Source organism: Nelumbo lutea, chromosome 6, assembly GCF_056320005.1.
Source record: "Nelumbo lutea isolate HS-2025 chromosome 6, American lotus-T2T, whole genome shotgun sequence".
Lineage (NCBI taxonomy): Eukaryota > Viridiplantae > Streptophyta > Magnoliopsida > Proteales > Nelumbonaceae > Nelumbo > Nelumbo lutea.
In genome coordinates, this window is record NC_142689.1 from 92,850 (window position 1) to 118,683 (window position 25,834).

The 25,834-nt window shown below is 39.2% G+C and overlaps 1 protein-coding gene across 1 annotated transcript in view; it reads right to left on the reverse strand.

The window, feature by feature from the left end:
• The window catches only part of LOC148846698 (uncharacterized), a 60,692-nt gene extending 43,613 nt beyond the window's left edge, over positions 1 to 17,079 (reverse strand). The window contains exon 1 of the mRNA XM_088952614.1: positions 16,379 to 17,079. Coding sequence (XP_088808740.1) covers positions 16,379 to 16,847 — 469 coding nt within the window. The 5' untranslated portion in view covers positions 16,848 to 17,079. The remainder of the gene's footprint in view (positions 1 to 16,378) is intronic.
• Positions 17,080 to 25,834: the final 8,755 nt, after the last annotated feature.

A 25,834-nucleotide genomic window follows, 5' to 3' on the forward strand; every position in this document is an offset into this window, starting at 1 on the left:
CACAAAAAATATGGAAACACTTGGATGTGGTAGGAAAATGTATACAAATTATTTATCAAAAAAATGTATACAAATTTCATAAATATATTATTAACAATAAGTTTAACGCCAAAATAACTATAAATAATGTATCATAGGAATTGTATATTTTAATGGTATAAATGAAGAAATATATTACAACTAATATAGCGGGATGCATAAATATTATACAATTTTATTGATAATGCATCAATCAAGAGTCCAACACACAAATTATATGGATTTTTACAAATTAATACATGTACAAAGCCATTATCGTGTTGATATTTTAATCCTTGCTCACATCCACTACAATTTTCTTCACTCTACCAGCGCATGACTTTCCCATGCTTGTTTCAGTAGCAGAGACTCAACTTTTGTTATCAAACCAACATTCAACAAGATATGAATAAGATGGTTGAAATGCCAGTCTCGACCCTAAGGCATCGCAGTCATCTCCTTGGAAAGCAATCCACAATATTTTGCCATCCTTCCTTCTATATACTAGGTTTGACACTTCTACAGGTAATGAAGTACTATTCTAGGAACAAATTTGGTTTGGAAATACCTCTCTTAAAGATAGATTTCCGTCTATTTTCTGAAATGGGATTGGTGAATGACCTTATATCTCTTCTAAGTACAAGGTTTCAGGATCAATCTTGTTTGGACAACAGATTTGGTTAGTGTCCCTTTCTAGTTCTTTTACTTGTTCCTCCTTCACTTCTCTTCTTCAATCTTCTAACTTGGCTAGATCCTTTCCCACGAAGGAAGTCTGGCATAACCCTTCACCCCCAAAAATATGGTTTTTCTATTGGGAGATGGTGCTCCAGAAAATCAACACTTTAGATAAGCTTCAAAAAAGAAGGCTAGCTTGCTACCTGCCACCTCATATTTGTAGCCTATGCTTGAGATGTGGTGAGACAATTATACACCTATTATCATCTTGTTCTTTTGCCTCCTTTTGTTTGGAATTGGTTCTTGTCATTCTTTGGTTGCAGGTGGACCCCTCCTTCAAATGTGATAGGCCTTTTTTTTATGAATAATAATAAATTTATTGATTCAGAAAGAAATTTAGAGTGAGTTCATACATCATCCCAGCGAGAGGCACGAGCTGCAGCCCCTCCCTGAAACATACAAGTAAACTAGGAAAGAAAAACAAGAATCACAACTGAGCCCAAAATAATTCTTCCCTATTTACCCCTTGCTTAGCTAACATATCTGACAAAGTATTTGCTGATCTCCCCACCCACTGTACAGTGACCAACATATTCCTTGTCAACCAACTAAATTTCTTCATTTCATTCTTGTATCGCCACATAGCCTCTTCAGAATTTTTCAACCAACCCACCACCACTTTGGAGTCCCCCTCAATTATTAGTTGTTGTACCCCCAGCTGGTTTGCAAATTGCACCCCTTGTACAGCAGCTAAGAGTTCTACCCTGATGGAGTTCCCAAATCCCAAGGGACCTAAGTAAAGCAACAAAATCTCTCCTTTCGCATTTCTCAAAGCACCCCCAATTCCGGATAAACCTGGATTACCCATGCTACTTCCATCAAAGTTCAACTTTAGTGAGCCTTCGGATGGAGGAGAAAAGCTTGTAATTGATTTGTCCTTTAGAGATGAACACCTCGCTACTACTAACCAATTTTTCCAGAGGTCATTAAAGGAGAATTGATGAAAGATTTCCAAGGTCTTCAGCCAATGTATTGCCCTATTTAACACACAGTCTTTCAAATCCTGGCTGCTCCTTTCCTTTTCTTGAAAGATTCTAAGATTTCTTTCTTCCAAAAGAGTCCATATCAAAGCAGCACGAGCACATCTCCACATAATTCTCCCTATTTTTGTAGGCCAATAAAAGGTAGACTGGTTGAAGAGCATGTGAACTTCTGCTGGTGGACTCCAACTACCCCCAAACAACAAAAGTAGCCAAGCCCAAAGGTCTGCAGAAAAGGGACAAGATATTAATAAATGGTAACAATCCTCACCGTGAGCTCTACAGAGGATAGACCAATTAGGAGAAATACAGAGGAAAGGTCTTCTCTTTTGTAGGTTATCTAAAGTGTTAACTTTCCCATGGAATACTTCCCAACAAAATGCCATAATTTTTGAGGAACTGGCCTACACCAAATTTCTTTTGACAGAAAGGGTTGGTGAATAGAAAGTTGAGAGATGGACTTGAAGAAAGAAGCACAAGTGAAGGTTCCATTGAGTCTAGGAGTCCAAACCCTCTTATCTGGCTTGGAGGGATCCAAACAAACCTGATTAGGACGACCAAGCAAAGCAGAAAGAGAATCAATTTCAGCATCCCTAAGACCTCTACGAAACCAAAAATCCCAAGTGGGATCTAAGGGTGTTCCCAAAGGTGAGACAAATTTTGAGACCACCTCTTTGTTGTACAAAGAAATAGAAAAAAGCGAAGGGAACAAATCCTTTAATGGTGTGTCTCCTACCCAAATATCCTCCCAAAAAAGAACAGAGTTGCCAGAACAAACTTCATACCTGAAAAAATTGAGGAATTGAGGAAGGGTGTTGTGAATAGCCTTCCAAGGTGCTGCTAGGTTAGCTTGCCTAGATACACCAGCATCCCATCCATTCTCTGACCTCCCATGAATGCTTCCAACCACCTCATGCCACAATCTCTCTCTTACCAAAGGCCATCGCCATAACCATTTCCCTAACAGGGTTTGATTTTTTCCAGTTACCCTCCCAAGTCCCAAACCCCCCTCTTCTTTACTTCTGCACACAATGTCCCAATTAACCAAGTGATCCTTTTTTTCTTGTCCCAGCTCCCATAAGAAATTTCTCATCAACTTCTCCAGTTTCCTAGCTTCCCTAACTGGTATCCTAAAAACAGACAAATAATAGGTAGGTAAGTTAGCCAAGGTAGCTCTTATTAGGGTAATTCTCCCTCCTAAAGAGATATAACTCCTCTTCCATGAGGCTAATCTCTTCTCAAACTTTTCTATCACTGGGGTCCAAAATCTACTCTCCCAAGGATTTGCCCCTAAAGGAAGCCCTAAATATGACATAGGCCAAACAGAAGTGGAACACTCAAGACACTCCGCAATAGCCTCAACCTCCCCTACCTCCAAATTTATACCCGCTATGCAGCTCTTTTCCAGATTTATTCTCAAGTTAGAAATACTTTCAAAACCTTTTATTAGCTCCTTTAGGTTTGCTACCTTTTCACTAAGACCTCCTTCACAAAAGATCATTAGGTCATCTGCAAACTGAAGGTGGGTGACGGGAACTTGGTGTCTCCCTATTCTCCAACCCCTAATGGCATCTTCACTGACAGCCTTAGTAATTATCGTACTAAACACATCAGCTACTAAGGTAAAAAGGAAGGGTGAGAATGGATCCCCTTGCCTGACACCCCTACAAGCTGGAAAAAAGTCCTTCACCATACCATTTACCAGAATAGAGTAGTGACAAGTACTAATACACCCAAAGATCCAATTACACCACTTGTCCTCAAACCCACAGTTTTGCATAACCTCTAATAGAAACTTCCAATCCACCAAATCATAGGCCTTTTCAAGATCCAATTTACAAATGAATCCTCTCTTACTAGACCTTTTCATTTCCTTCACACACTCATTCGCAATTAAGATCTGATCTGTTATTTGTCGCCCTTGAATGAAAGCCCCTATGTTTCACTAATGATAGAAGGGAGGACTATTTTGATCCTCAACGAGAGCACTTTAGCCAGAATTTTATAGATGCTTGTCACCAAACTAATAGGCCTAAAATCTTTTGGGTGGTTGGCATCAATCTTCTTAGGTATCAGGGCCAAAAAGGTGGCATTAATTCCAAGGCTTATAGTGTGATTGTCTGCAAATTCCTTAAAGACTTCAACTAAATCCTCTTTCACCACCTCCCAACAGTCTTGATAAAAGCCCTCGTAAAGCCATCTGGACCCGGAGCCTTGGATCTATCCATTAGAAAAACAGCATTCTTAATCTCTTCTTCCTCGAAATCCCTTTCCAGCCACCTTGCCACTCCATCCTCAATTCTTGGCCAATCCATCATTTCCATGACTACTCTCTCACTCAAAGGTCTTCTATAAATCGATTTGAAGTGGTCCACAAATTTTCTGGCTATGTCATCCTGGTTGGTAATTACCTCCTCTCCTATCTCTAGCTTGGTCACAAGATTCTTTCTTCGTCTCCCATTTGCCAAATCATGGAAGAATCTAGTGTTCCCATCGCCTTCCAAAATCCACTTGTGTCTAGATTTTTGTCTCCAACTGATTTCTTCCCTCAATAGCACCTATTCCAAATCCTTTTTCAATTGTCTCCTTAACACTCTGTCCTCCTCGGTCAACCCATTTTGAGATTCCTTTACATCCAAGTTCTCTATGCGAGACATTAGGCACAGTTTTTGCTCCTCAATTCTACCAAACTTATCTCTATTCCACTCTTTTATTTTTGCTCTCAGCCATTTTAATTTCTTATGGAACTTAATCCCCTTCCATCTTACCCCCCTTTCCTCCTCACCCCACCATTCCTTCACTTTTTTCACAAAATCTGGATGGGTGAGCCACATATTTTCGAATCTAAAAGGTTTGGGTCCTATAGAAAATGACTCAGTACCTATTTGGATAGGACAGTGATCAGAGGTGACCCTGGGTAACGCTCTAGCAACCAAGTTTTCCAAACTATTCTCCCAGGCAAGGTTAAATAAGAATTTGTCCAGCTTCGAACACAAAGGGGTTTCCTGGAGGTTGGACCAAGTGTAACTGGCTTGCAGCAGAGGTATTTCCTTCAATTCACATTCTTCAATAAAACCATTAAATTTCCTCATGCTTGTTGAAATTACCTGTTAGGGATTACTGGTTCCATCAGAGAATCTAATGACATTAAAATCCCCGCCCAGGCACCAAGGATCATCCCATAGCCCCTTGATTGCATATAGTTCCTCCCACATCTCATTCCTCTCTCTAATAAGAATTAGGGCCATAAACATTGGTTAAGACCCATACACGCCCATTCTCTACATTCCTACACTTAATGGAAACTGAGAATCTGCCTATCAATTGTTCCACTATTTCCACCACATCCTCCCTCCACAGTGTTACAATCCCCCCGAGGCTTCCCAAGAAGGAGACAAGCTCCAACCTAAACCTCTAGATCTCCAAAAACTCCTCACCCAACACCCATCTAAATCCATCAATTTGGATTCTTGTAACAGCACAATATCGGGTTTTTCCCTCCATAGTAGGTCTTTGATCACCCTTCTCTTTCTTGCACTCCCTAACCCCAGCTAATAATTTTCATCGAGACAACATAGCAAAAAAACCAGGAAAAGGCCATAATCTCCTCATTTTAGGCCCTTCCTCCTATCCCCTCTACCACTGAATTCTAAAAACCCCTCAATGTCTGAAATTAGCCTTTCCACTTCAGATCTTTTTTTCTTATTTGTTCCCCCCCCCCCTTCTTACTATAACAATCATCCTTTTTCTTTTCTCCATCCTTTCCAGCCAATGTCTGAGGAAGAATTTGACCTTGCTCACACTTATTTTGGTTACAGCATCTTTCTAAGAGTCCTTCCTTTTTTTTTCCTCCATCATTGTACAAATCATCTCCCAAATTCTGTTCGCCTCCCCCTTACTACTTCCTTCCAACACCCTCTCTCCTTCTTCCACTATCACCCTCTCTCTTGCATCAGAACCTCCTGGATGGGAAGTTGGGATATCTGTTACAGGCATAGCAAACAAGTCAGTACCTATAAAAGAATTGACACCCATACCTGGTAGGACGGGGGTAGGACTAGAAACACTGGAATTGAAGTGCTGACAGGCGACAAATGGTTTTAAGGCCTTTCCCTTTTTTGGACAAGATTGTGAAGCAGACATAGTGAAAGAATCACTTCCTGACGACCTACCCACTTGGAAAACCTTTCTCTATGTTTCCGACACTGGAATACCCACATCCATCCTCACGGCCGATTCTTGTCCCTCTCCACCAACATCCTGTAATTCATTAGACTCAGGGTCAGCTCCCTCAACGAAGGGAGGAGGAGTTTTCACAAGTTTAGTACCATTTTCTTCACCATTTCTAGTCTTCCCGCCACCTACCTCTTCAATCTCTTCCTCTAAAAACACAGCTCTATATGCAAACTTTCTATTTCACTCATTGTTGCTTTTCGGAGACAGACTTCCCAAACTTAACGTTTCGTCTCTATCAGAATCGTCACTGCTGTTTTGTTCACACAACCAATCTTCAGACCCTATTCTGTTCAAATCACTAGGCTTCATGTATCTCGGGTTGCGCCTATCTGGTGAAAGACGGTTCGCCAAGTTGGATGGAACCCACTGTAGAGAGCCTCGAGACTGAGAGTCTTGAGATTTTGCGCCCGATCTGTTCGATCGAAAGGAGGGAGTCGGGGTAGAAGAAGATAGACGCTTAGTCTCGTCTATCAGCTCATCCCTCCTCCCAGTCACATGCTTACTTAAAGTGTCCCTCGGCCCAATTGTATTGTAATGGGCCTTGGGCTCAAGATTATAGGAACCCAACTTTAAGACCTTTATTTGAGTTGCCTTCTCCGGCCCACCACAAAAGGGATCCACTCGATTGGGCCCATTTTCTAATTCTTTTCGTCCCAAGTGACCTCTTAAAAAGTCACGCCCCCCTGTTTTATTGGTCGAGCCAGCAACCTTCCCTGTCTGAGGTTACTTGTTCAGCCCTCTCCCTTTCGCCAATGGTAAGTTTTTGTCTGTTTCCCCTGACACCACCTACGCAAAGGATTTGCCATTTGTCATATCCTTATCTTGCTTTCTCCAGGTTTGACCTTCCAACTGCCCCAAAACTTTTTGGCTTCCCAGAACTTGTTGGCCCTTTTTAGTGAAACATTTCTTCCCATTTGAATTACCCAATCTCATAGGTCCACGTAGTGCTTCTTCTTCCTCCTTCTCCCCTCCTACCATACGAGCCTCCTTCCACAGCCCTGATTCAATAGAGGAAGCTAACCACACAGAGACAAATCTCCCCTCTGTTCATACCTCTATCTTTCGTGGAATGTCTTCTGGCTTCACACCACTTAACAGGATTGCTACTAAGTAAAGATCACCCCAGAAAGCTCCTTTCAAGATTCCTCCACACAATACAGCTATAGACTCTGCTATTTCTTGTTTCCATAGATGAAATGGCAAGCCTATTACACGCACCACTACACCATCTTCGACAAAAAAATCCTTGGAGTTGGATGTTGGATGTTGGATTCCATTTAAAGACTCTGAATGATCCGAAATCAGCCTGAACATTGATAGCTGATATTTCCAAATCATTCTCTAATGGATCTAGGATGGCTTTACAACTATCAAAGGGGGTTACTATGAAGACACTCTTCAGCTTCAACCTGGTTGCCGGTAAATCAGCTACCCTCCTCCAATCATTAACCTTTTTCCTTGGCTTGTATCACAAACTTACTATCCCACTCCTCTGTCTCTAGACCTCCCACCGTTCTGCATTGGCCTTTTGTTTTTGCCATGACCATTGGCCCTTGTTCTACCCTGTTGTTGCTGAGATATGCCTTCTCCTCCCTTATGGAGGCTTTTTTATCATTTGCTACTCTTTGGACTAAGAACTCTTTGAGCAACCAATCAACTTCCCCCCAACCTTGGTTCTGTTTTCCTGCTGGTAGACACACCAGTTGCCTTCGTCCCTTACCAAAAAATTCAGCCAAAGCTATGAAGAAACCTTTTCTATTCCTCTTACATTCAACAACATATCTTCTCCCTTCTAATGTACTAAAGTCCTGCCAGTTTATCTGCTTACCTTTTGAACAGGCTCCAGCTATGAACTCTCTTAGCCACTCGATCACTTCTAATCCTTCCAGCAAAACTATACCCTTTTTCGCTTCCCTTACCTTTAGGCTTACCTTCCCCTTGATTCCCATCTCTTCGAACATGAGATTTTTTGCTTCTATTTTCAAGGATCTTCTCCACTGACCTGCCTGCACGAACTCCATTGTTACTCTTTTTATTGGAGAGGTTTCTCTTAGCGTAGTAGTTTCCCTTGTGATAGGCCTTTTTCACCCAAGTATTTTTAGACTACCAAAGAAAAGGGGAAGAGTAACGTAGAAAGCCACAAAAACAGCTATCCTCTGGTCAATTTGGAAGGAAAGAAAATAATAGAATTTTTCAAGGGATTGAAAGATCCAAGAAGCAAGTAATTAACAGCATAAATATTAAGCTCATACATGGGTTGAAATTTTTTTTTGGTAATAAAAAATTTGGTTGGTTGGAATTGATTGAGTTATTAAATGACTACTCAGTTGAGGACATTCTTAGAGGTTGGTCTGTAGTAGAAAATTCTTCAATAATAAAGAATGTGATTTAGGAGCAATGGGTCCCTTCAGCACAACAAATAGTGAAGTTCAAATTTGATGGATGTTCTTTGGGTAACCCAGGTCCCTCTGGAGTTGGAGGAGCATTAAGAGATGGAGAGGGTAGACTGGTCGCACTATATTCTGGACAAATAGGTGTTGGTAACTAACTAAGAGCTAAGGTTTGGCCTTACTCCAAGGTTTGGGTTGGCTAAGCAATGGGGACTGCACAATTTTGAGGTTGAAGGAGGGTCTGAGTTACTAATAGGATGGTTACAGACAAAAAGCTTGGGGTTTGGACATATAGACAGAAAGTGAGGGAAATTTATACTTAGAAAGGGAAGCAGGGGCAATTTTCAAATGGTCCAAGAGATTAGCCAATAGTTTATCTAATACTTTGGTAAAGCATGGAACCCTTAGGGATAATCTTTTTGGGGTTATTTTATGAGATAAACTAAGGGATTAACACTCGTCGTGGGCAGTTGACAATTGTATTCCTTAATCTAAAGTTCAATGAAAGTTATCGTTTTTAGTTTAATCTAGCTTCTTTTCTGTAAGTGGCCACTGGCTTGTGGAGCAAAGCATGGAACCCTTAGGGATAATCCTTTTGGGGTTGTGTTCCTTTGGGGGGGAGCAATTTTCTACCTTAGCTTCTTTCCATAGTTTTCAAGGCGTTTAGGCAATTCTAGGTGACACTGGATCGCCTAAGCGAAAAAAAAAATTATAATATAAAAAACTGACTTTTGGCTAGTTTCCTAGTTTTATATACCATTCAGCATGTATGTTAATAGAAAAAATACCAATTCTATTTAATAAGAACATTAAATTTCCTCTAAAAATGTGGCAAATCATCACACCTAAAAGATAAAAATCTTTTACATATATTAATTTCATTATTTTCAAAAATAATACTACTATAATAAGTACTTAATAGAGCAAATTCATATTAATTAGCAGCTAAAGAAGGTTATTAACTTTATATGATAAATATTCAAGATGTAAAGTAAAATAGAAAAAAAAACAAGGATGGAATTTCTGTTTTATTTAATTAGAGAGAGAATAGAAAAAAATAACTTTATTATTCTATTCTTTCTTTCCCTTTTCTTTTCTTTCTTTTTCTCTTCTCAAAACCCTTTGATCTTTTAAATTTCAATAGTAAAACATTAAAACGAAGTATAATTGATAAATATAGCATAAAATAAAATGTATTAACACATACATTAATAAGATACAACAATATAAATGATATTATAAAAGGCGCCCGCCTTGTCATTTTTGTTGCCTAGGTGAGTGCTTAGTCGCCTAGGCGGGCGCCTAGTCGCCTAGGCGGGCGCCTAGTCGCCTAGAAGAAAGCCTAGTTGCTAAAAGTCAAGGCGTTTGGGTGAGGCGCCCTTGCCTAAACGACGCCTTGACAATGTTCTTTCTTGTTAAGCTTGTAAGGCACATTTGGATAACAGTTTTTTGTTGATAAACAAAGAAAAGTTCTCTATAGAATTTGGTGTGATTGCCCTCACCTTTACATCTCCCCTTCTCTTTTTCTTCTTATTTGATATTTATATTCTGTTCTGCACACCTACAACCTAAGATTAGTTTCAAGAATGGTGTTTGTAATCATTCATGGAGAGAGAGAAAGAGAAGAAGAGGAAGATATGATTGGGAGACCAAAAAAACCAACTACTTCTAGTTGCCGCCAGTTTAGTTATTTATATTAACTTTATATAAAATGAATAGAAGATTACAAGTATGCCCCTGGTGACAGTCCTTAGAAACAAACTAATAAGAAAGAAAGAAACTAACCGACTGACAGCATCTTAAACTGACAACCCACTAACAGCAACTATAAAATAACAATTAAATAATCCTCACAACATTCCCCCTCAAGTTGGGCTGAATATATCTATCATGCCCAGCTTGTCACATAACTCATTGTGTCGCGAGTATGGAAGCCCTTTTGTGAGGACATCAACGATTGTTCCTTGGAGTTGACATAAGGGATGCAAATTTCCCTTTTTTTTTCCAATTTTTCCCTTATGAAGTGTTTGTCCACCTCAATGTGCTTGGTCCTCCCATGTAGGACAGGGTTGTTGGCGATGTTTATGGCTGCCTTGTTGTCACAGTAAAGAGACATAGGATTATGAACAACAACTCCAAGCTCCCCTAGAAGATTTTTTAGCCAAAGAACTTCAGCCACCCCATGTGCCATAGCTCTATATTCAGCTTCAGCACTTGACCTTGCTACTACACTTTGTTTCTTGCTTTTCCAAGTGACTAAGTTTCCTCCCACAAATGTGCAATACCCACTCGTGGACTTTCTATCATCCACGGCACATGCCCAATCAGCATTTGTAAATACTTCCACCTTTAGGTGATTATGTTAATTAAATAATAGACATGTTCTGGGATACTTTTTTAAGTATCTAAGAACTCTTTCTGCTGCCTCCATGTGTGGTTTCTTAGGAGAGTGCATGAATTGGCTTAGAATTCCAACTGAATAGGCAATGTCTGGACGGGTCATGGACAAATAAATCAGCTTTCCCACTAACCTTTGGAACTGTTTCACATCTTTCAGAGGTTCACCATCACAGTCACCCAACTTGTGATCAACATCCATGGGAGTATCTGCTGGCCTTGCACCTAATTTTCCTGTGTCTTGTAATAGATCAATGGTGTATTTCCTTTGAGAAATGAAGATACCCATTTCTGAGCGGGCAACTTCAATTCCAAGGAAATACTTCAGGGGACCTAAATCTTTCACTTCAAATTTAGATGCAAGGAATTGTTTCAATTTTTGTATTTCTGAACTCCAACTTCCTGTAATGATGATATCATCCACATACACTATCAATACAGCAACTTGTTCCTGACATCTCTTCACAAGGAGTGTATGATCAGGCTGACATTGTTTGAAACTACCTGCTGAACTGCCATGTGAAACTTATTGAACCAAGCTCTGGGAGATTGTTTTAAACCATAAAGAGACTTTCTCAGCTTGCACACCTTATTTTCGCTTCCCTTGGCATAGAATCCAGGGGATTGAACCATGTATACTCCCTCCTCTAGGTCACCGTTTAGAAAAACATTCTTTATGTCCAGTTGATGCAATTCCCAAGTTAGCAGCTAATGACAAGAGAACCCTAATTGATTTCATCTTAGTTACCGGAGCAAAAGTCTCATCATAGTCAACCCCGTACACTTGAGTATACCCTTTGGCTACTAATCTTGCTTTGTACCTTTCAACTGTCCCGTCTACCTTGTGTTTAACTGTAAACACCCACTTACACCCCACGGGGTCTTTCCCCCTTGGAAGATCCACAAATTCCCAAGTTTGATTTTTATGAAGAGCATTAGTCTCCTCCTTCATGGCATCTGTCCATTCGGGGCATTTTAAGGCTTCTGCAACATTTCTGAGAATAGGAATACAATCAACTGCGGATAGAAAGGCTCGGTATGAGGGAGAAATGTGATCATAGGAGACACACTAGGTAATGTGGTGTTTGGTAGTGCATGACCTGACTCCCTTTCTTTGAGCAATAGGAATGTCAAGGTCATCCACAGTAGGAGTAGGGGTATCAGAAGGTTCAACTAGGATTGGACTAACCTCCTGGAGTCTAATAGTGTTGGTTGCTCAACATTTGGTTGTTCTACATCTCTATCACATTGCTGATCTCTACGGCGTGTACGTTGGAAGACACGAAAGGAAGCAAGGTCCGAAATAGAATGAAGAAAGACTTGGCGGACCTGAACATGTTTCTCCTCTTCCACACTACTACTCTCCCCTTGAGGAGAAGCAGGGAAGAATGGTTCAGACTCAAAGAATGACACATTCATAAACACAAAAAACTTATGACTAACGGGATCAAAGCACCGATACCCTTTTTGAGAGGAGAGATACCCCAGAAAGATACAAGGAATGAACCGAGGGTCTAACTTACCTCGAGACGGAGACAAATCATGGACAAAGGCATGACAACCAAAAACTCTCATGGGAATGGAAAATAAAGGGGACTGAGGGAACAGCAACTGATGAGGGGCCATGTAGTTCAACACTCTGGAGGGCATGCGATTGATGACATAAGCAGCTGCAAGTATAGCATCCATCCAAAACCTTTTTGGAACATTCATGTGTAACATCATCCCGCGAGCTACCTCAAGGAGGTGTCTATTTTTCTTTCTGCAACACCATTTTGTTGTGGTGTTCTTGCGCATGAGCTCCTATGAATAGATCTGTGGGAGGCAAAAAACCCATTGAGCTCACTATGGAAATAATATTTTGCATCGTCGGATTGGAAGATCTATATTTCAACATGGAATTGCGTAAATACCATCCTTTGTAAGTCTTTCACAATATTTGGAACTTCGTCTCTACTACGCATAGGGAATACCCATGTATAGCGAGAGTAGTCATCGATCAATGTGATAAAGTACTTATATCCGCCCTCAGAGATTATAATAGTAGGCCCCCATACATCAGAATACACAACATGAAAAGGAACACTTGATCTTTTATTATTTGAGTGAAAAGTTGTTCTACATTGTTTGCTCAGCTGACTCATTTGACACTAGAAATCTAACATTGAACATGACTTAACTCTGAGGATGTGACTCTGAGGATGACACCGAGAGACCAGCTTTGTTGTTGAGAATGTAGAGACCATCACTAGGCTCCCTCTACCAATCGTCCTCCCAGAAGTTAGATCCTGAAAAAACACATGAACCAAGAAAAAAGGTTACACTACAGTTTAAAGAGCTTGTGATACCACTAATTGAAAGCACATTTATAGGAAGTTGAGGGACATGCAATACACAATTCAGGTTAAGGCCATGGGAAAGAGATATTGATCCTTGGCCTGCGATGGAGGAGAATGATCCATCTGCAAGTCTCACTTTATCCCTTCCTAACAAAAGACTATAAGTTTGAAACAAGTTCGGCTTACCAGTCATGTGGTTAGATGCCCCTGAGTCAATAATCCAAGGGGAACCAGTGGTAGTAGTGACATAGAATGCAGAAGCCGCATTACCTGATGTAGATGCAAATGAAGTAGGAGTACCAGTGACTGAACTATCCATCTGGCACAAAGCCCTACCTGATGTAGATGCAAATGAAGTAGAAGTACCAGTGGTCCCGGGTAGTACCGGCAACCTAAGTATCTTGGGTTGCCACATGTGTTGCATTATGTGCTGTGTTCATCGTCTTCTAACCTTGCCCTTTACCCTGTTCTTGGTTCTTCACTGCCCACTTGGATTTCCCGTGAATGTTCCAACATGTGTCACGTGTATGCCGTGAGCGCCGACAGTGGGTACAAAACAACTTGTATTTATCATTAGCCTTCTTGGTGTCACTTTTCTTCCCCATGTTGTTATTACTCATTGCAGCCAAAGCAATTTGTTGCTCCCCCTCAGTTGTAACCATCAAAATCCGCCTACTTTCTTCCGATTGAACAAGGGCATATACCTCATGAACCGACGACAATTCTTTGTTTCCTAAGATCTGAACTCTCAAGGGTTCATAGGCAAGGTTTAGTCCCAACAAGAAGGCAAACACACGCTACTGAAAAACCAGCTTCCTGTAGGCCTTAGCATCGTCATCATGTTTCCACTCTATAGCCAGATAATGATCCAATTCTTTCCATACAGAAGTAAGAGCTGAATAATAGGAAGACAAACTACGATTTCCATGTTTACAGGTTGAGGATTCAACTTGCAACTGCCTTGGCATAATGCCTTTGCTCAGAATAGGTAGTTTTAGCCTGTTCCCAAATCTCTCTTGCAGTATCTGCTCACATAAAGTTCTTCTTCACATCAGGTTCCATGGCTGAAATGAGCCAAGACATCACCATACTGTTTTCTTGGTCCCACCTATCATGTTCAACTGTCTCACTCTTGGGTTTTTTCACCGTTCCATTTATGTAACCAGCTTTTCCCCTTGCCGTTACATAAAGTTTTACACTTTTAGCCCACTCCAAGTAGCTTAGACCATTTAAAGGGGTAATGGGCATGGGAAACATCATGTTTTCACTTCCCATACCAGCTATGTTGCAGGTCGATGTAACCCCCGATGAAGTTGAATCATAGTTTGCCATAGAGTACTGCTAAATCAGACCAAATCCCATACAACTACACAATAGCCACAATCAGAATACCAACCCTCAAGGAACGTACTTCTGGAATGTGGAAAAAAAAAACAAAAAAAACTGCTGAAATCAACTCAATGATGGTTCAGTCATTAAAACAACCCAGTAATCAGTCCAACACTAGTTGTTAAAATAGTATACTAGCAGTCCGACTACAGCCCATGCAATCTAACAATCCAGCATCCAAACGAAGATATAAAACCAAGAAATAAGGCCTTCACACCATTGGCCATAAAAAAAAAAAAAAAAAAAAAAAAAAAAAAAAACAAGAACACATACCCTGTCCAGCACCTGTACGAAGGTGCCAACCAAAAACTAACTTCACAGCATCGAATAGATAAGAAAGGGAGTCTTTTTCTGCATCGCCCTTCTTCTACTAGGGTCTCCTTGATATTACAACCAAGGAAGAACCCGAAGGAAAAGCCACAAGTAGTCTACTAGGGTTTCTTTGTCTTCCACGTCCAAGAATTCAAAGAAGAAAAGAGGACGAAGCAGGTTCAAATGAGAGTAAACAATTTTTTTATAGCCTAGAACCTTGCTCTGATACCATGTAATCATTCATGGAGAGAGAGAGACGAGAGAGAGAAAGAGAAGAAGAGGAAGATATGATTGACAAACAAAAAATCAACTACTTCTGGCTGCCACCAGTTTAGTTATTTATATTAACTTAATATAAAAGAAATGGGAGATTACAAGTATGCCCCCGGTGGCACTCCCTAGAAACAAACTAATAAGAAAGAAAGAAACTAACTGATGACAACATCTTAAGCTGACAACCCACTAACAGCAACTATAAAATAACAATTAAATAATCCTCACAACAGTGTTGAATCACAAAAGTCCTGCATAAGGCCATTCTAAATTTTTATACAAAACATTAATCACGACATAATGCTCCTCTATCTTATATTTGTAGAAAAGAATAAACAAGTTAACATCAAAATAATTAAATTTTTGGAATGGTCACTCATAGCTTGCATATCAAATAAATAAGATTTTATATATAAAAATGCCATATATCTTTAACACCCTATTCTTCTAGCAACCCAGCCCCATCCCTTCTGCTCTCACATATACGGTAGTCTATAGCAACATAACAATTTGAAAATGTGCAACCATGTTTCTTCTGTTGTTACCTGAAACATCAATTTTCCAGTGACAGATAATTCTATAAATGGAAACCAGTTTTGCATAATTTCCACTAGTGGCTGTAAAGACACTCTACATGGGCTTGGATAAGTCGGTAAGCCCAATAGAACCATTATATCAGAATCGGACTTTAAAAGCCGTAATTGGATCTTGTCTTCTTGACTACATTGTAAAAATGCCAACCACTGCCAAAGTTACTAATACTCTGCTTGAGCAACGAAACAATCTATCACGACAGCACTACTGCTTTTGAGTTTTGATGTGTCGATGCATTATTATATTTACAATTTTCTATCAATAATTTTTATATTTACAATCATCATAAACAAGCTACTGCTCGTGTTCTAACGTCACATAGTGGTTTAGAGTGACAAAATAATTTCCCATATCTGTATGCTTTTTCAATTAATTGAGCGTCAAACTTTCAACTTTTCCATGGAGCACTAGTTTTACAAAATTTCGACTGGTAATTAATTGTAAAGGGAGATCAGATTGGTGCGGCCCCCCACATACACATCTCAGCGTGCATTGGGAACACTCCCGTACTTATCATGGGGAGATGTTCCCAATACACGGGTGGGAGGTGCTGTGTGGTGCTTGTGGGGCACCAATTTGATTTCTTGTAAAGGCCCTCTAAGTTCACCTCAATTATTCCTGTAGACAGACAATCACCTCTGTCTGGGCAACACATAAACAACAAATCTATGCATTCATCCATTCCTGGTAGGAGAGGGAATTTAGTAAAGATTACCTCCGATAAGAGCAGCATAACCGAGCGTCAGCTTCTGCGACATCAAAAATGCCATCTTCTTCTTGCTGTCGTCTTTATTGGACCCTCCTTCGCCGTCGTTATTATTATTATTATTACCTTCTCTATGATTGTTGTTACCGTCGTCTCCGCCGCCGCCACCACTGTTGCCACCAAAACCCTCTCCGCCGCTAGTGTCTAGTGGGAGCTCGGTCTGCTTCTTCGACGATTCAACAATCAGAGGTGTCGCTCCGGAGCCTGCCACTAGACGAACTATGCCCCTTGAACGGTGACATTTCCAATCAACGTAAGTGGTGCGGTGGAACGATAGACTGCCGTTATTTATGCAAATGGAAGAGAGTGAATGAAGGGAAGCCGATCTTATACCCTTACGTCTCTGCGCTTGGGCCGAATGAAATGAAGATGACAGCGGCGGCAATAGAGACGACCGGGCCGAAACCGTGAAAGACATTGCCACTTCTCCTTCTAGCGGTTCCCTGTCCCCTCACTCCTTGCTTTTTCTATGACCATGGTAGAGGGGTGCAGATCGGGCCGGGTTAGGTCGGGAAAGGTAAGCCTCAACCCCATGCCAACCCAAGTCTTTGAAAACCCCTTATTCTAAAAACTTCATTTTTTTATGAATGCTTATCCTAAAAACTTCTTGTGAACTTAGAATGGGATTGAGTTGGTTCGATTTATCCCTTCCTTTGTCATATATATATATATATATATATATATATATATATATATATATATATATGTAATAATTTTACAATAATAGTATATATTCACCATATATTTATATATATACTATATTTAATATTTATTTTATTTTTAGTAATTATTTATTGTTTTTATAAATATGCTTTCAATAATTATTTATAAACGTATTTTTATTTTTGTTATTAATAGAAAATTATCAATAATTATTGGAGACTAAACAACTATTATTTAATTTTTGAATTTTAATTTATTCTATTTTTGTTATAAATTTATTTTTAGTAAATACATTTTTTTATAATTGATAGATTAATACTTAATAAAGATTAAACTATTATTTAAGATTACAATATTTATTGACTAATTAGTATATTTTTAGTATTTATTATATTTTTGTAATTATTGTATTTTTATTATATATCTAATATATTTTCATTATAAACTTATTTTCAATGATTGTGTATGTTTGCTATAAATTTTATTGAAGATTCAACTATTGTTATTTATTAGAGATTAGACTATAAATTTAGTTGAAATTAGACTATAATCAAGCCATGTCACCCAACTACCTAAAAATATCCCTATAATCTCTCTCCCAAGGTATATCATTTAAACCAATAGGAAAGGCATGTTGCCCCACTCCTTAATCAATTCCTAAAATGTATCCCCCAATCAATATCCACTCTCCCTCATTTAAAATATTCATATTAATTAATAAATAATTAAATACGATTAATATTTAATCCCTGATGAAGGGTGATTTGACGCAACCAAGAGAGAAGGGGACACGTGGACACGACTTGATTAAGAGATGACAGCGCAACCCGGCAAGCCTAGTTCACGACAATTGAGATCGGGTATTCAATCACCTCGACACAGGGTCACCTCAGCACAAAGTCACCTCGGCGCAGAGTCACTTTGGCATTCAACCCAGTTCAGAATTAAAAGACTGAAGTATCGGCTCAAGGCTACCGACCCGGACCGCCACGTAACGATCCCGGAAGTCTCTCCAACAGACTCCGAACCTCACAGGATCACACCATGTAATGGCTGGCCTAATCCTCTCCCCACCCAGATTGGGCGAAATTGATAATATTTATTAGTTTATAACGTTACTCCCCAATTAAAGCGGAAACGGATCCCATTAGGACGAAGATCCCATAACCGATCTGCAAAATCCGCAAGGGCTCAACTATATAAAGGCAGCAACCCCAATGACACAAGGTACGTGTGATTTTACTACTCTCTAGCTCTCTAGCTCTCAAAAACTTTTCAGCTCGCAACACAATTTACTGACTTAAGCATCGGAGCGACCTCATCGGGTTAGCCAACCCAGGTTCTCTGATTCATTGTCTTGCAGATTTGCTTAGCTCGCCACTCAATTGGAAGCCAGATCATTCTCCAGTAGGGAGTAATCAGATCGCGCTACATCAATTGGCTTCATCTGTGGGAACACGATCAAAAAGCCTTCTTTACGGTACTCTTTTGAATATTAAAGATAATTTAATATACTTTAAGAAAATTACCATGTGGTTGATACTCGATATATCATTTTGATCATTTCTATCATCAAATTGAATATTGAGTTGATGGGGACAGTGTTTTCAAAACTGGATCAAACCAGATGGTTAGATCGAAAAAATGAGAACTAGACACCGTTTCACCTCAAAATCGATTTTTGTCCAAGTTAGCGAACTACTGACCTGGGCGGTCGAACCGTCAACCTGGGCAACAGTTTTTGGCCCTTTTTTGTTTTTATTTTTTTATTGTCATAGCGAGTCATCCATTCAGACCGAACAGTTAGACCATTTGACCCCATAACGGTTCCCTATCCGGTCAGATTTTAAAAACCTTGGCAGGGGAGTGGGTGCCTTGCCTTGAGCTTGGCTTGGTGTGCGGCATGGCCTGGCCCAAGGCCCAGCCCATGGACCGGCCTAACCCATGGCACGACACGCGCCTGTGCGGGCTCGACTCCCCGTCACCATTTCTATAAAATTACATTTTTGAATATTAAAGACAATTTAGTGTAATTTTAGAAATTTACCATGCGATTAATACTCAATATATCATTTTGATCATTTCTATCATCAAGTCGAATATTGGGTTGACGGAGACAATGTTTTCAAAACTGGACCAAACTAGATGATTAGATAGGAAAATTTGGGAACATAACATTGTTTCACCTCAAAACCACTTTTTGTCCAAAAACCGTTTATTCGGTTAGCGAACTGCTAACCTAGGCGGTCGAAATGTTAACCCAAAAGATAACAGTTTTTGTTCTTTTTTTGTTTTTCTAATTTCATATTTTTTTTGTTAGAGTGGGTCATCCGTTCAGAACGAACGGTCAGATCATTCAACCCCAAAATGGTTCCTTATCTGGTCCAATTTTAAAAGCCTTGGATGGGGAGTGGGGTGCCTTGCCTTGAGCTTGGCTTGGTGTGCGGCATGGCCTGGCCCATGGACCAGCCCGATCCCATGACACAACATGGGCCCGTGCGAGTTGGAGCCGTGGGCTGTGTAGAACCAACCCCCCAAATTATCCTAGAGGAGGGAGGCACGGCCTGGGATGCCTCGTGGGGCAGCACGACACAACTCGCACTTTGTGCAGGCCACATGTGGGTCGTGTCGTGTCAATCCAGCACGACCCAATTTACACCTCTAATTAAACCCGCCCAATACCGGGGATGGGGCAGGGAAATTCGAGGATTCTCCGTCCTTTATGAGGAGTGGGGCGCCTTGCCCCTGAACTCGCCTGACATTGAGGAGTGGTTACCTTGCCCTGAACTCGCGTGACACTAGGGACGTGGCGGGAATGGGGTAGAGTGTCTTGACTATGGGGTAGGGAAAGGGATGGGGTGCCCTACCCTAAACCCACCCAATTGTCATTCCTATATAATTGTTAATTATTAGTGTAATTAATAAAAATGCTAGCTTTTATAATTATTTTTATTTATTTAAAGTTAATCAAAATTTCATATAAAATAATAAAAATTATTACAAATTATTAATAAAACTAAATTTATTAAAAAATACTTATTCATATTAAATTAACAATTATAAATCAATATTAAATAAAAAATAAATTATTAAATATTATAGATTTTCCCTTGCATCGTACAGGTCCCTGTTAGTCTCTCTCTATATTTAATATATATATATATATATATATATATATATATATATATATATATTAAAATTGATCTATCCATGTCAGCAGCCCTCTCCTTGTAAGAAACCCCCTATTCTAATTTTTTGTTTTTTTTTTTAATCCATGTATTTTGTAAGAAAACCAATCAAACACGAGAGACGTTTCAGCTTCCAATATGTCTCCTACTCTCCCACCAAGTCCCGAGGGAAAGAACCCCTAACGAGAGATATCTCTCTTCCTCCCCCATCACTCTCTCTCTCTCTCCTGAGTTCTATCTCTGTATTGAGTGAAAACCCAATGTCCCCCTTTCTTTGTTTCGGGAAAAACCCTAGAGTCTTCTATGTCTTTGTACGCCAACATCCACTTGCAATTTCTAAGGCTATGGGAGAGGTATCAAGGTCAGTGGATCTGTGGTCTCTACGTAGAAGCTGTGAAAGATGAGATTGTCCAATTGGAGAGGCTGATTAGTACTGAAAGAGCGTTCTATTGACTCCACCTCCGAACCCTACAAAGCATCTAATTTCCACCACGAGATAGCTTCTTCATAGAATCTTGGGACTCTCCGAGGGTCCTATGGTTGATGCCAAGCAATCCCCGGTAGTGGTGGCAATTGGGCGAATTGGGTTGGGTTTGGTTTGAGTTAATTTTCAATCCAATCCATTTAACCTGCCAACCCGTTAATGACCCAATTATATAAAATTAAAGGATTGGGTTCAACCCAAACCCATTTTAACACAATCCAACCCACCCAAACCCATTAATCTTATATTTATTTACTTAAAACGAAAAAAACTAACTCCTTTTTAACAAATAAGTTAGTCATAGTTTAGTGGTGAAGGTTCAAATCACATTACATACATGCTATTTTTATACAAGCAACAAAGCCATTTAACTATGTTCGGGTTTTGGATTTGACGAACCACATAGGTTCAAATCGGTCTGACCAACTTGAACTATCTAATTGGATTGTCTTCGAGATAATCACATCAAATTCAAAAGTGGTTGAACTGTTTAGATCCGGATCAGTCCGGTCGGATTAGACCCCACCCGAACCAGTCCAGTTCGGTTGGACCAAACCCGACAAGACTAGACTGGTTCAAATTGGTCGGACCAGACCGAACCGATTTAGTCAATGGTGGATTAGCTTGGGTTGGATCATATCTAGTTTGTGCATGAGTTTGGGGCTGAACCGCTTGGCCCAAAGCGGGTCAAAAAGAAGCAAATCAAACCGGGGCGGATTCGGGTCGTGTTGTACGGATATGAACCAAAGTGGGCAAAGCAAGCATGTGGTTTAGGGTTCGGACCCCACATGGTCCGACCCGTTTCGGATGCGGGCTGAGCCAGGCTGTGTGGAAACTAGTTGGATCGGACGACCCAAACCGTGCAAAGTAAGCGGGACTGAGCCATCCCGTCCGATGTCTGTTTCGGATTCGGGTCAACCATATCGATATATGGATTGGGTCATACTGCGTTGAACTGGTCCGGACTTGGATCAAATTGACTTGGATTTATGTTGGGTGAAGTGTGTTGATTCAAGATAAAACTAAATTTAGTCAATGATTAATATAAAATCAATGCATTAATTATAAATTATTTAATTCAAATAAAGAAAAAAAAAGCTAAGGAATTAATACTAATGTCTGTAATGATTAACCCAACGGTTATCCACAAGTCAACCCAACCCAACCCATTTAAATGGACGAATTGGGTGACAAGTTGATCACACAACCCGCCAAATAAATGAACGAATTGGATGAATTAGATACTGGGTGGATTGAACGGGTTGGATGAAAAATTGCCACCCCTAGTCCCCGAGAAGACGAGGTGCTGGTTGAATCAAAGCACAGTACATAGGTAAAAATGATAAAGAGACTTCCCTGTTATTAGTGATTGATTCTTAGGGTTTTTGTTTTTATCTTGCTTATTTTCCATATATTAAGGTAGAAGAAATACTCATTCTTCTCTATTGTTTTTATCTTGCTCATTACTCATTAATGACTATTATGCTCTGCTTGAAAATCTTTTATTTTTTCTTTTCCGAGTCCAATTATTTCATAAGAAACTTGCCCATTACTCTTAATGACTCAACATGGCTCTCTTTAACAAGCCATTTCATTTGTTTTCTTTTTCTAATACAACGTGTTTTGATTTAGTGCAAGATATTGGAGTGCATTTTACGATTGGAAGGACTACTGCCCAATGGTATTTAGGTATTGATTCCCTCGAAACGAAAACCTAGCCTATGTTTTGCTTTTTGTTTGCATATTAAATGGTCTATTTGGATGTACATTTGGTGCTCAAGCATTAGACCTTTCCTTTATGTTAAATTTCTATTTCTTATATTTTGGTTGGTGTTAATAAACTTGAGGGAGTTGCTCTAAATAGATCCCGCAGATTGCATATGCTAGCATTTCCGGAATTAATGTACGAAGAGGCCTGGCCATTTCTGGAATTGTGGGGAAGAATTTTTTTTATGAACCACACTAATTCCAGTGAACCTTCAAATATGTTGAGGTTAAAATAGGCATTATAAAATGATTATTGGAGGATATGTAAACATATATATGGCATTCTTTGTTAAGTGGGACCCTCACCACAAAAAGGGCAGTGGCATTTTTTTACCCTCATCTGTTGTTTTTCAAGAGCAACATGTGATTTACTCTTCTCGGTGGTTTAGATCCCTTTTTTAATGTTTTACCAAGATCGCATGCTTTCTGATCTTCCCCTTCACAATTGTGCATTGATGCACAATCTCCCTCAATAACATATTTGGAATCTATTTGGTTTCTCTATTCCCAGCACTGTTATTGAAGGTTTTAGGAACATTAAAGTTTCAGATGATTTGTTAAAAGAGCTTCAACATTTCATTCCATTTATTGTGTATTTCATTTTATGATTTGCATGTATAGAAGGGATGCATTACTTGTGTTTGCATGGTTGTTGATGAAAGGCCATACCTTCGAATTTGTAACACTTGAGTTTCAATTGAACTTAAGAGCTAGAAACCCACAGACAACCAAGTTGTTTTCTATGTTGTGATGCTTTTTGGGTGACAGAGGCAGTTATATGAGAGAGAGGGAATATTAGAATAATTAACTATAAAAGAATTATAAATCTAAAATATGTGTTTTATTGCAGCCTTCCTATCTTTATTTTCAACAAATTTTTATTCTGTTTTGGGTCGTTTATAGCTATTTATGTCAACTACTCTGTTACAGAAGGATATTTGGAAATGGAGACATGGCACGATCTGGCTTATACATAAGTTTGTCTTGGTGGTAGGGTACTGATGTTTGCCTTACCAAAACCAAACAAATCAATCCCCATGCCGAGTCTATATGGCATGCCACAGGTATTGTTTGCTTTATTTACTTATTATTTATTATTGTCTTGGGCTTTTCCTTTAAGGCTCCTGGAGTAGAGTGGATATGGAGCTAGCCTTTGGGTCCTATACACTCCCTATGTACAAATCAACTACTATATAAGGGCTAGTCCTTATATGATATAGAGAGAGGGAGAGAGAAGGGAAGGAAGTGTTTCATATGTTACAATTTAGAGCCAAGGGAAGAAAGGAGGGAGATGTTGCAATTTACAAACTTAGTGGGGATGAGAAAGAGCTTTCGGAATTTAATGATTTTTCGTTGGATGTTATATGTTTTTCTTTTGTTATTACTTAATGTCGGTGTATCCTTTTGTTTTGGGGTTTTCCCTAATACTTAATATGTGGTTTTCCATGATTTTGTTTAGGGATTTCACCGATCTCCTCTCTTAACAGGTTTTGGCCTTCTTAGATGGAGCATGGCCTCCTGTTTTGCGTCATTCTAGCTATTCGTGTATTGACCTCTTCTACAATGGTAGCTTTTTTTTTGTTAATATTCTGGTGAGGTTTTCGAATATATTGGTTCCATTTTGCACTTTTGGACATAGGGATTCTCTATTACTGACAGTGTGTGACTTCTGAACCTTAGGTTTTCTTGGAAGTTACAGTAGGGTTGTTTTGATTTTATGCTTTGTTTCCCATCTAAGTTTATTTTGGTGTTTGTCTTGTTATAATTCATGTTTGAGGTCTTTGAGATCATTAACATATTTAAATGTGATTACATATGTGCGTTCTTTTAACTAATTAGATATATGTTTGTTCATATATTTTATTAGTTGACAGGTTACTTAAGAATTTATCCTTTTCCAAGTCGGTATTCATGTTTGTTCATATATTTCATTAGTTGATATGTTACTAGAAATTTTGAGTATATACTAATGAACTCAATTTTCTTTTATTTTCTGTTTTGAGTGTGTACTAATTTGTTGTAGAATTACTTTTTTTTTTTGCTTATGTTTTTCCTTCAAGGCATATTTCACTTGGATATGATGCAGTGGGAATAGCGATAAGGTCTTTTCATTATTTCTAGCATAGGCAAAGTTTATATACTTTAGGATGAATTGAAGTATTTGAGCATATGTTAATGAATCTCCATTAATAGGTTAAATTGACTGTGGTTTGTTTTCTTCTTAGTTCTTACTCTGGTCATCAATAACCTGAGATGAATGTCTACGATGGGGGACTGCCCTCCTTTGATCATTACTTCCCACAAGTAGCGATTCATTGCCGGCACTAAGGTTTTGGTTGTTTGGGGTTTGCCATTTCTTTTGGTTTTTCCCATTTTTCTTTGCAGGTTGCTCACAATTTCCAGCACTAGATAGCAACATCGTCGCCGGTGTTGGGGTTTCCTTGCTGCTTGGGGTTTCTATGTTGGTTGGGGTTTTTCATTTCTTTGGTTTCAAGTTATGTTAACATAAAAAAATATGAATCATCTAATCTCAATGGCATTTTGTAAGATTTTCATTTTATAGGGTTTTGTCCAATTTTGCTCTCTCTCTTCTGTTTGGATTTTTTTTCTAACATTCATGTTTATCTTTTTTTTTTTTTTTAATTGCAGAGCTATTAGAGGCGGAGTAATGGTGTTTTGTGCTTTTTTATTTCCTGCTTCTGTTAGTTTCTATTCTCAACTTTAATTTGGGGTTTCTTTCTCTAACATTATTGTTTTTTTTTTCTTTTTCCATGGTTTTATCTAATATTCATATTTTTCTCTTGTTCCAGAGCTTCTAGTGACTAAGATTAGGGGACGACAAAGACAAATTGGTTCAGGCTGGCAACAACCAAATTTAACAAAGTTGGTTTTTTCTTAAGTAAAAGGATTAACATAAAAGTTTGTTCTTGCAAGACCATTGATTTTCTTGTGCCAATCAAGATCAATTTCTATGTTTGGAAACTTATGCTTGGGAAGGTTGGTGTGGATGCTGATATAAAGGAGTTAGAAGTTCCTTTCATCTCCAAATGTATTTGCTGCCATGACCACTCAGAGGAAGATATAAATCATTTGTTGGTGCATAGCTGCCTAACTCAAAAAGTCTGGCTTTTCTTTAGCAAAATGCTAGGGCTCCCTTTCAAGAGTAATGAGAGTATTAAGGAGCTTCTCTCCATTTGGTTTTTAGCAGCCTCGGCTAAAAATCAATGAGTTGTTGTGGTAGGGCTGACTGCTTGTTTTGCAGTGTAGGACATTTAGAAAGAGAAAAATAGGCGCAGAATGGAA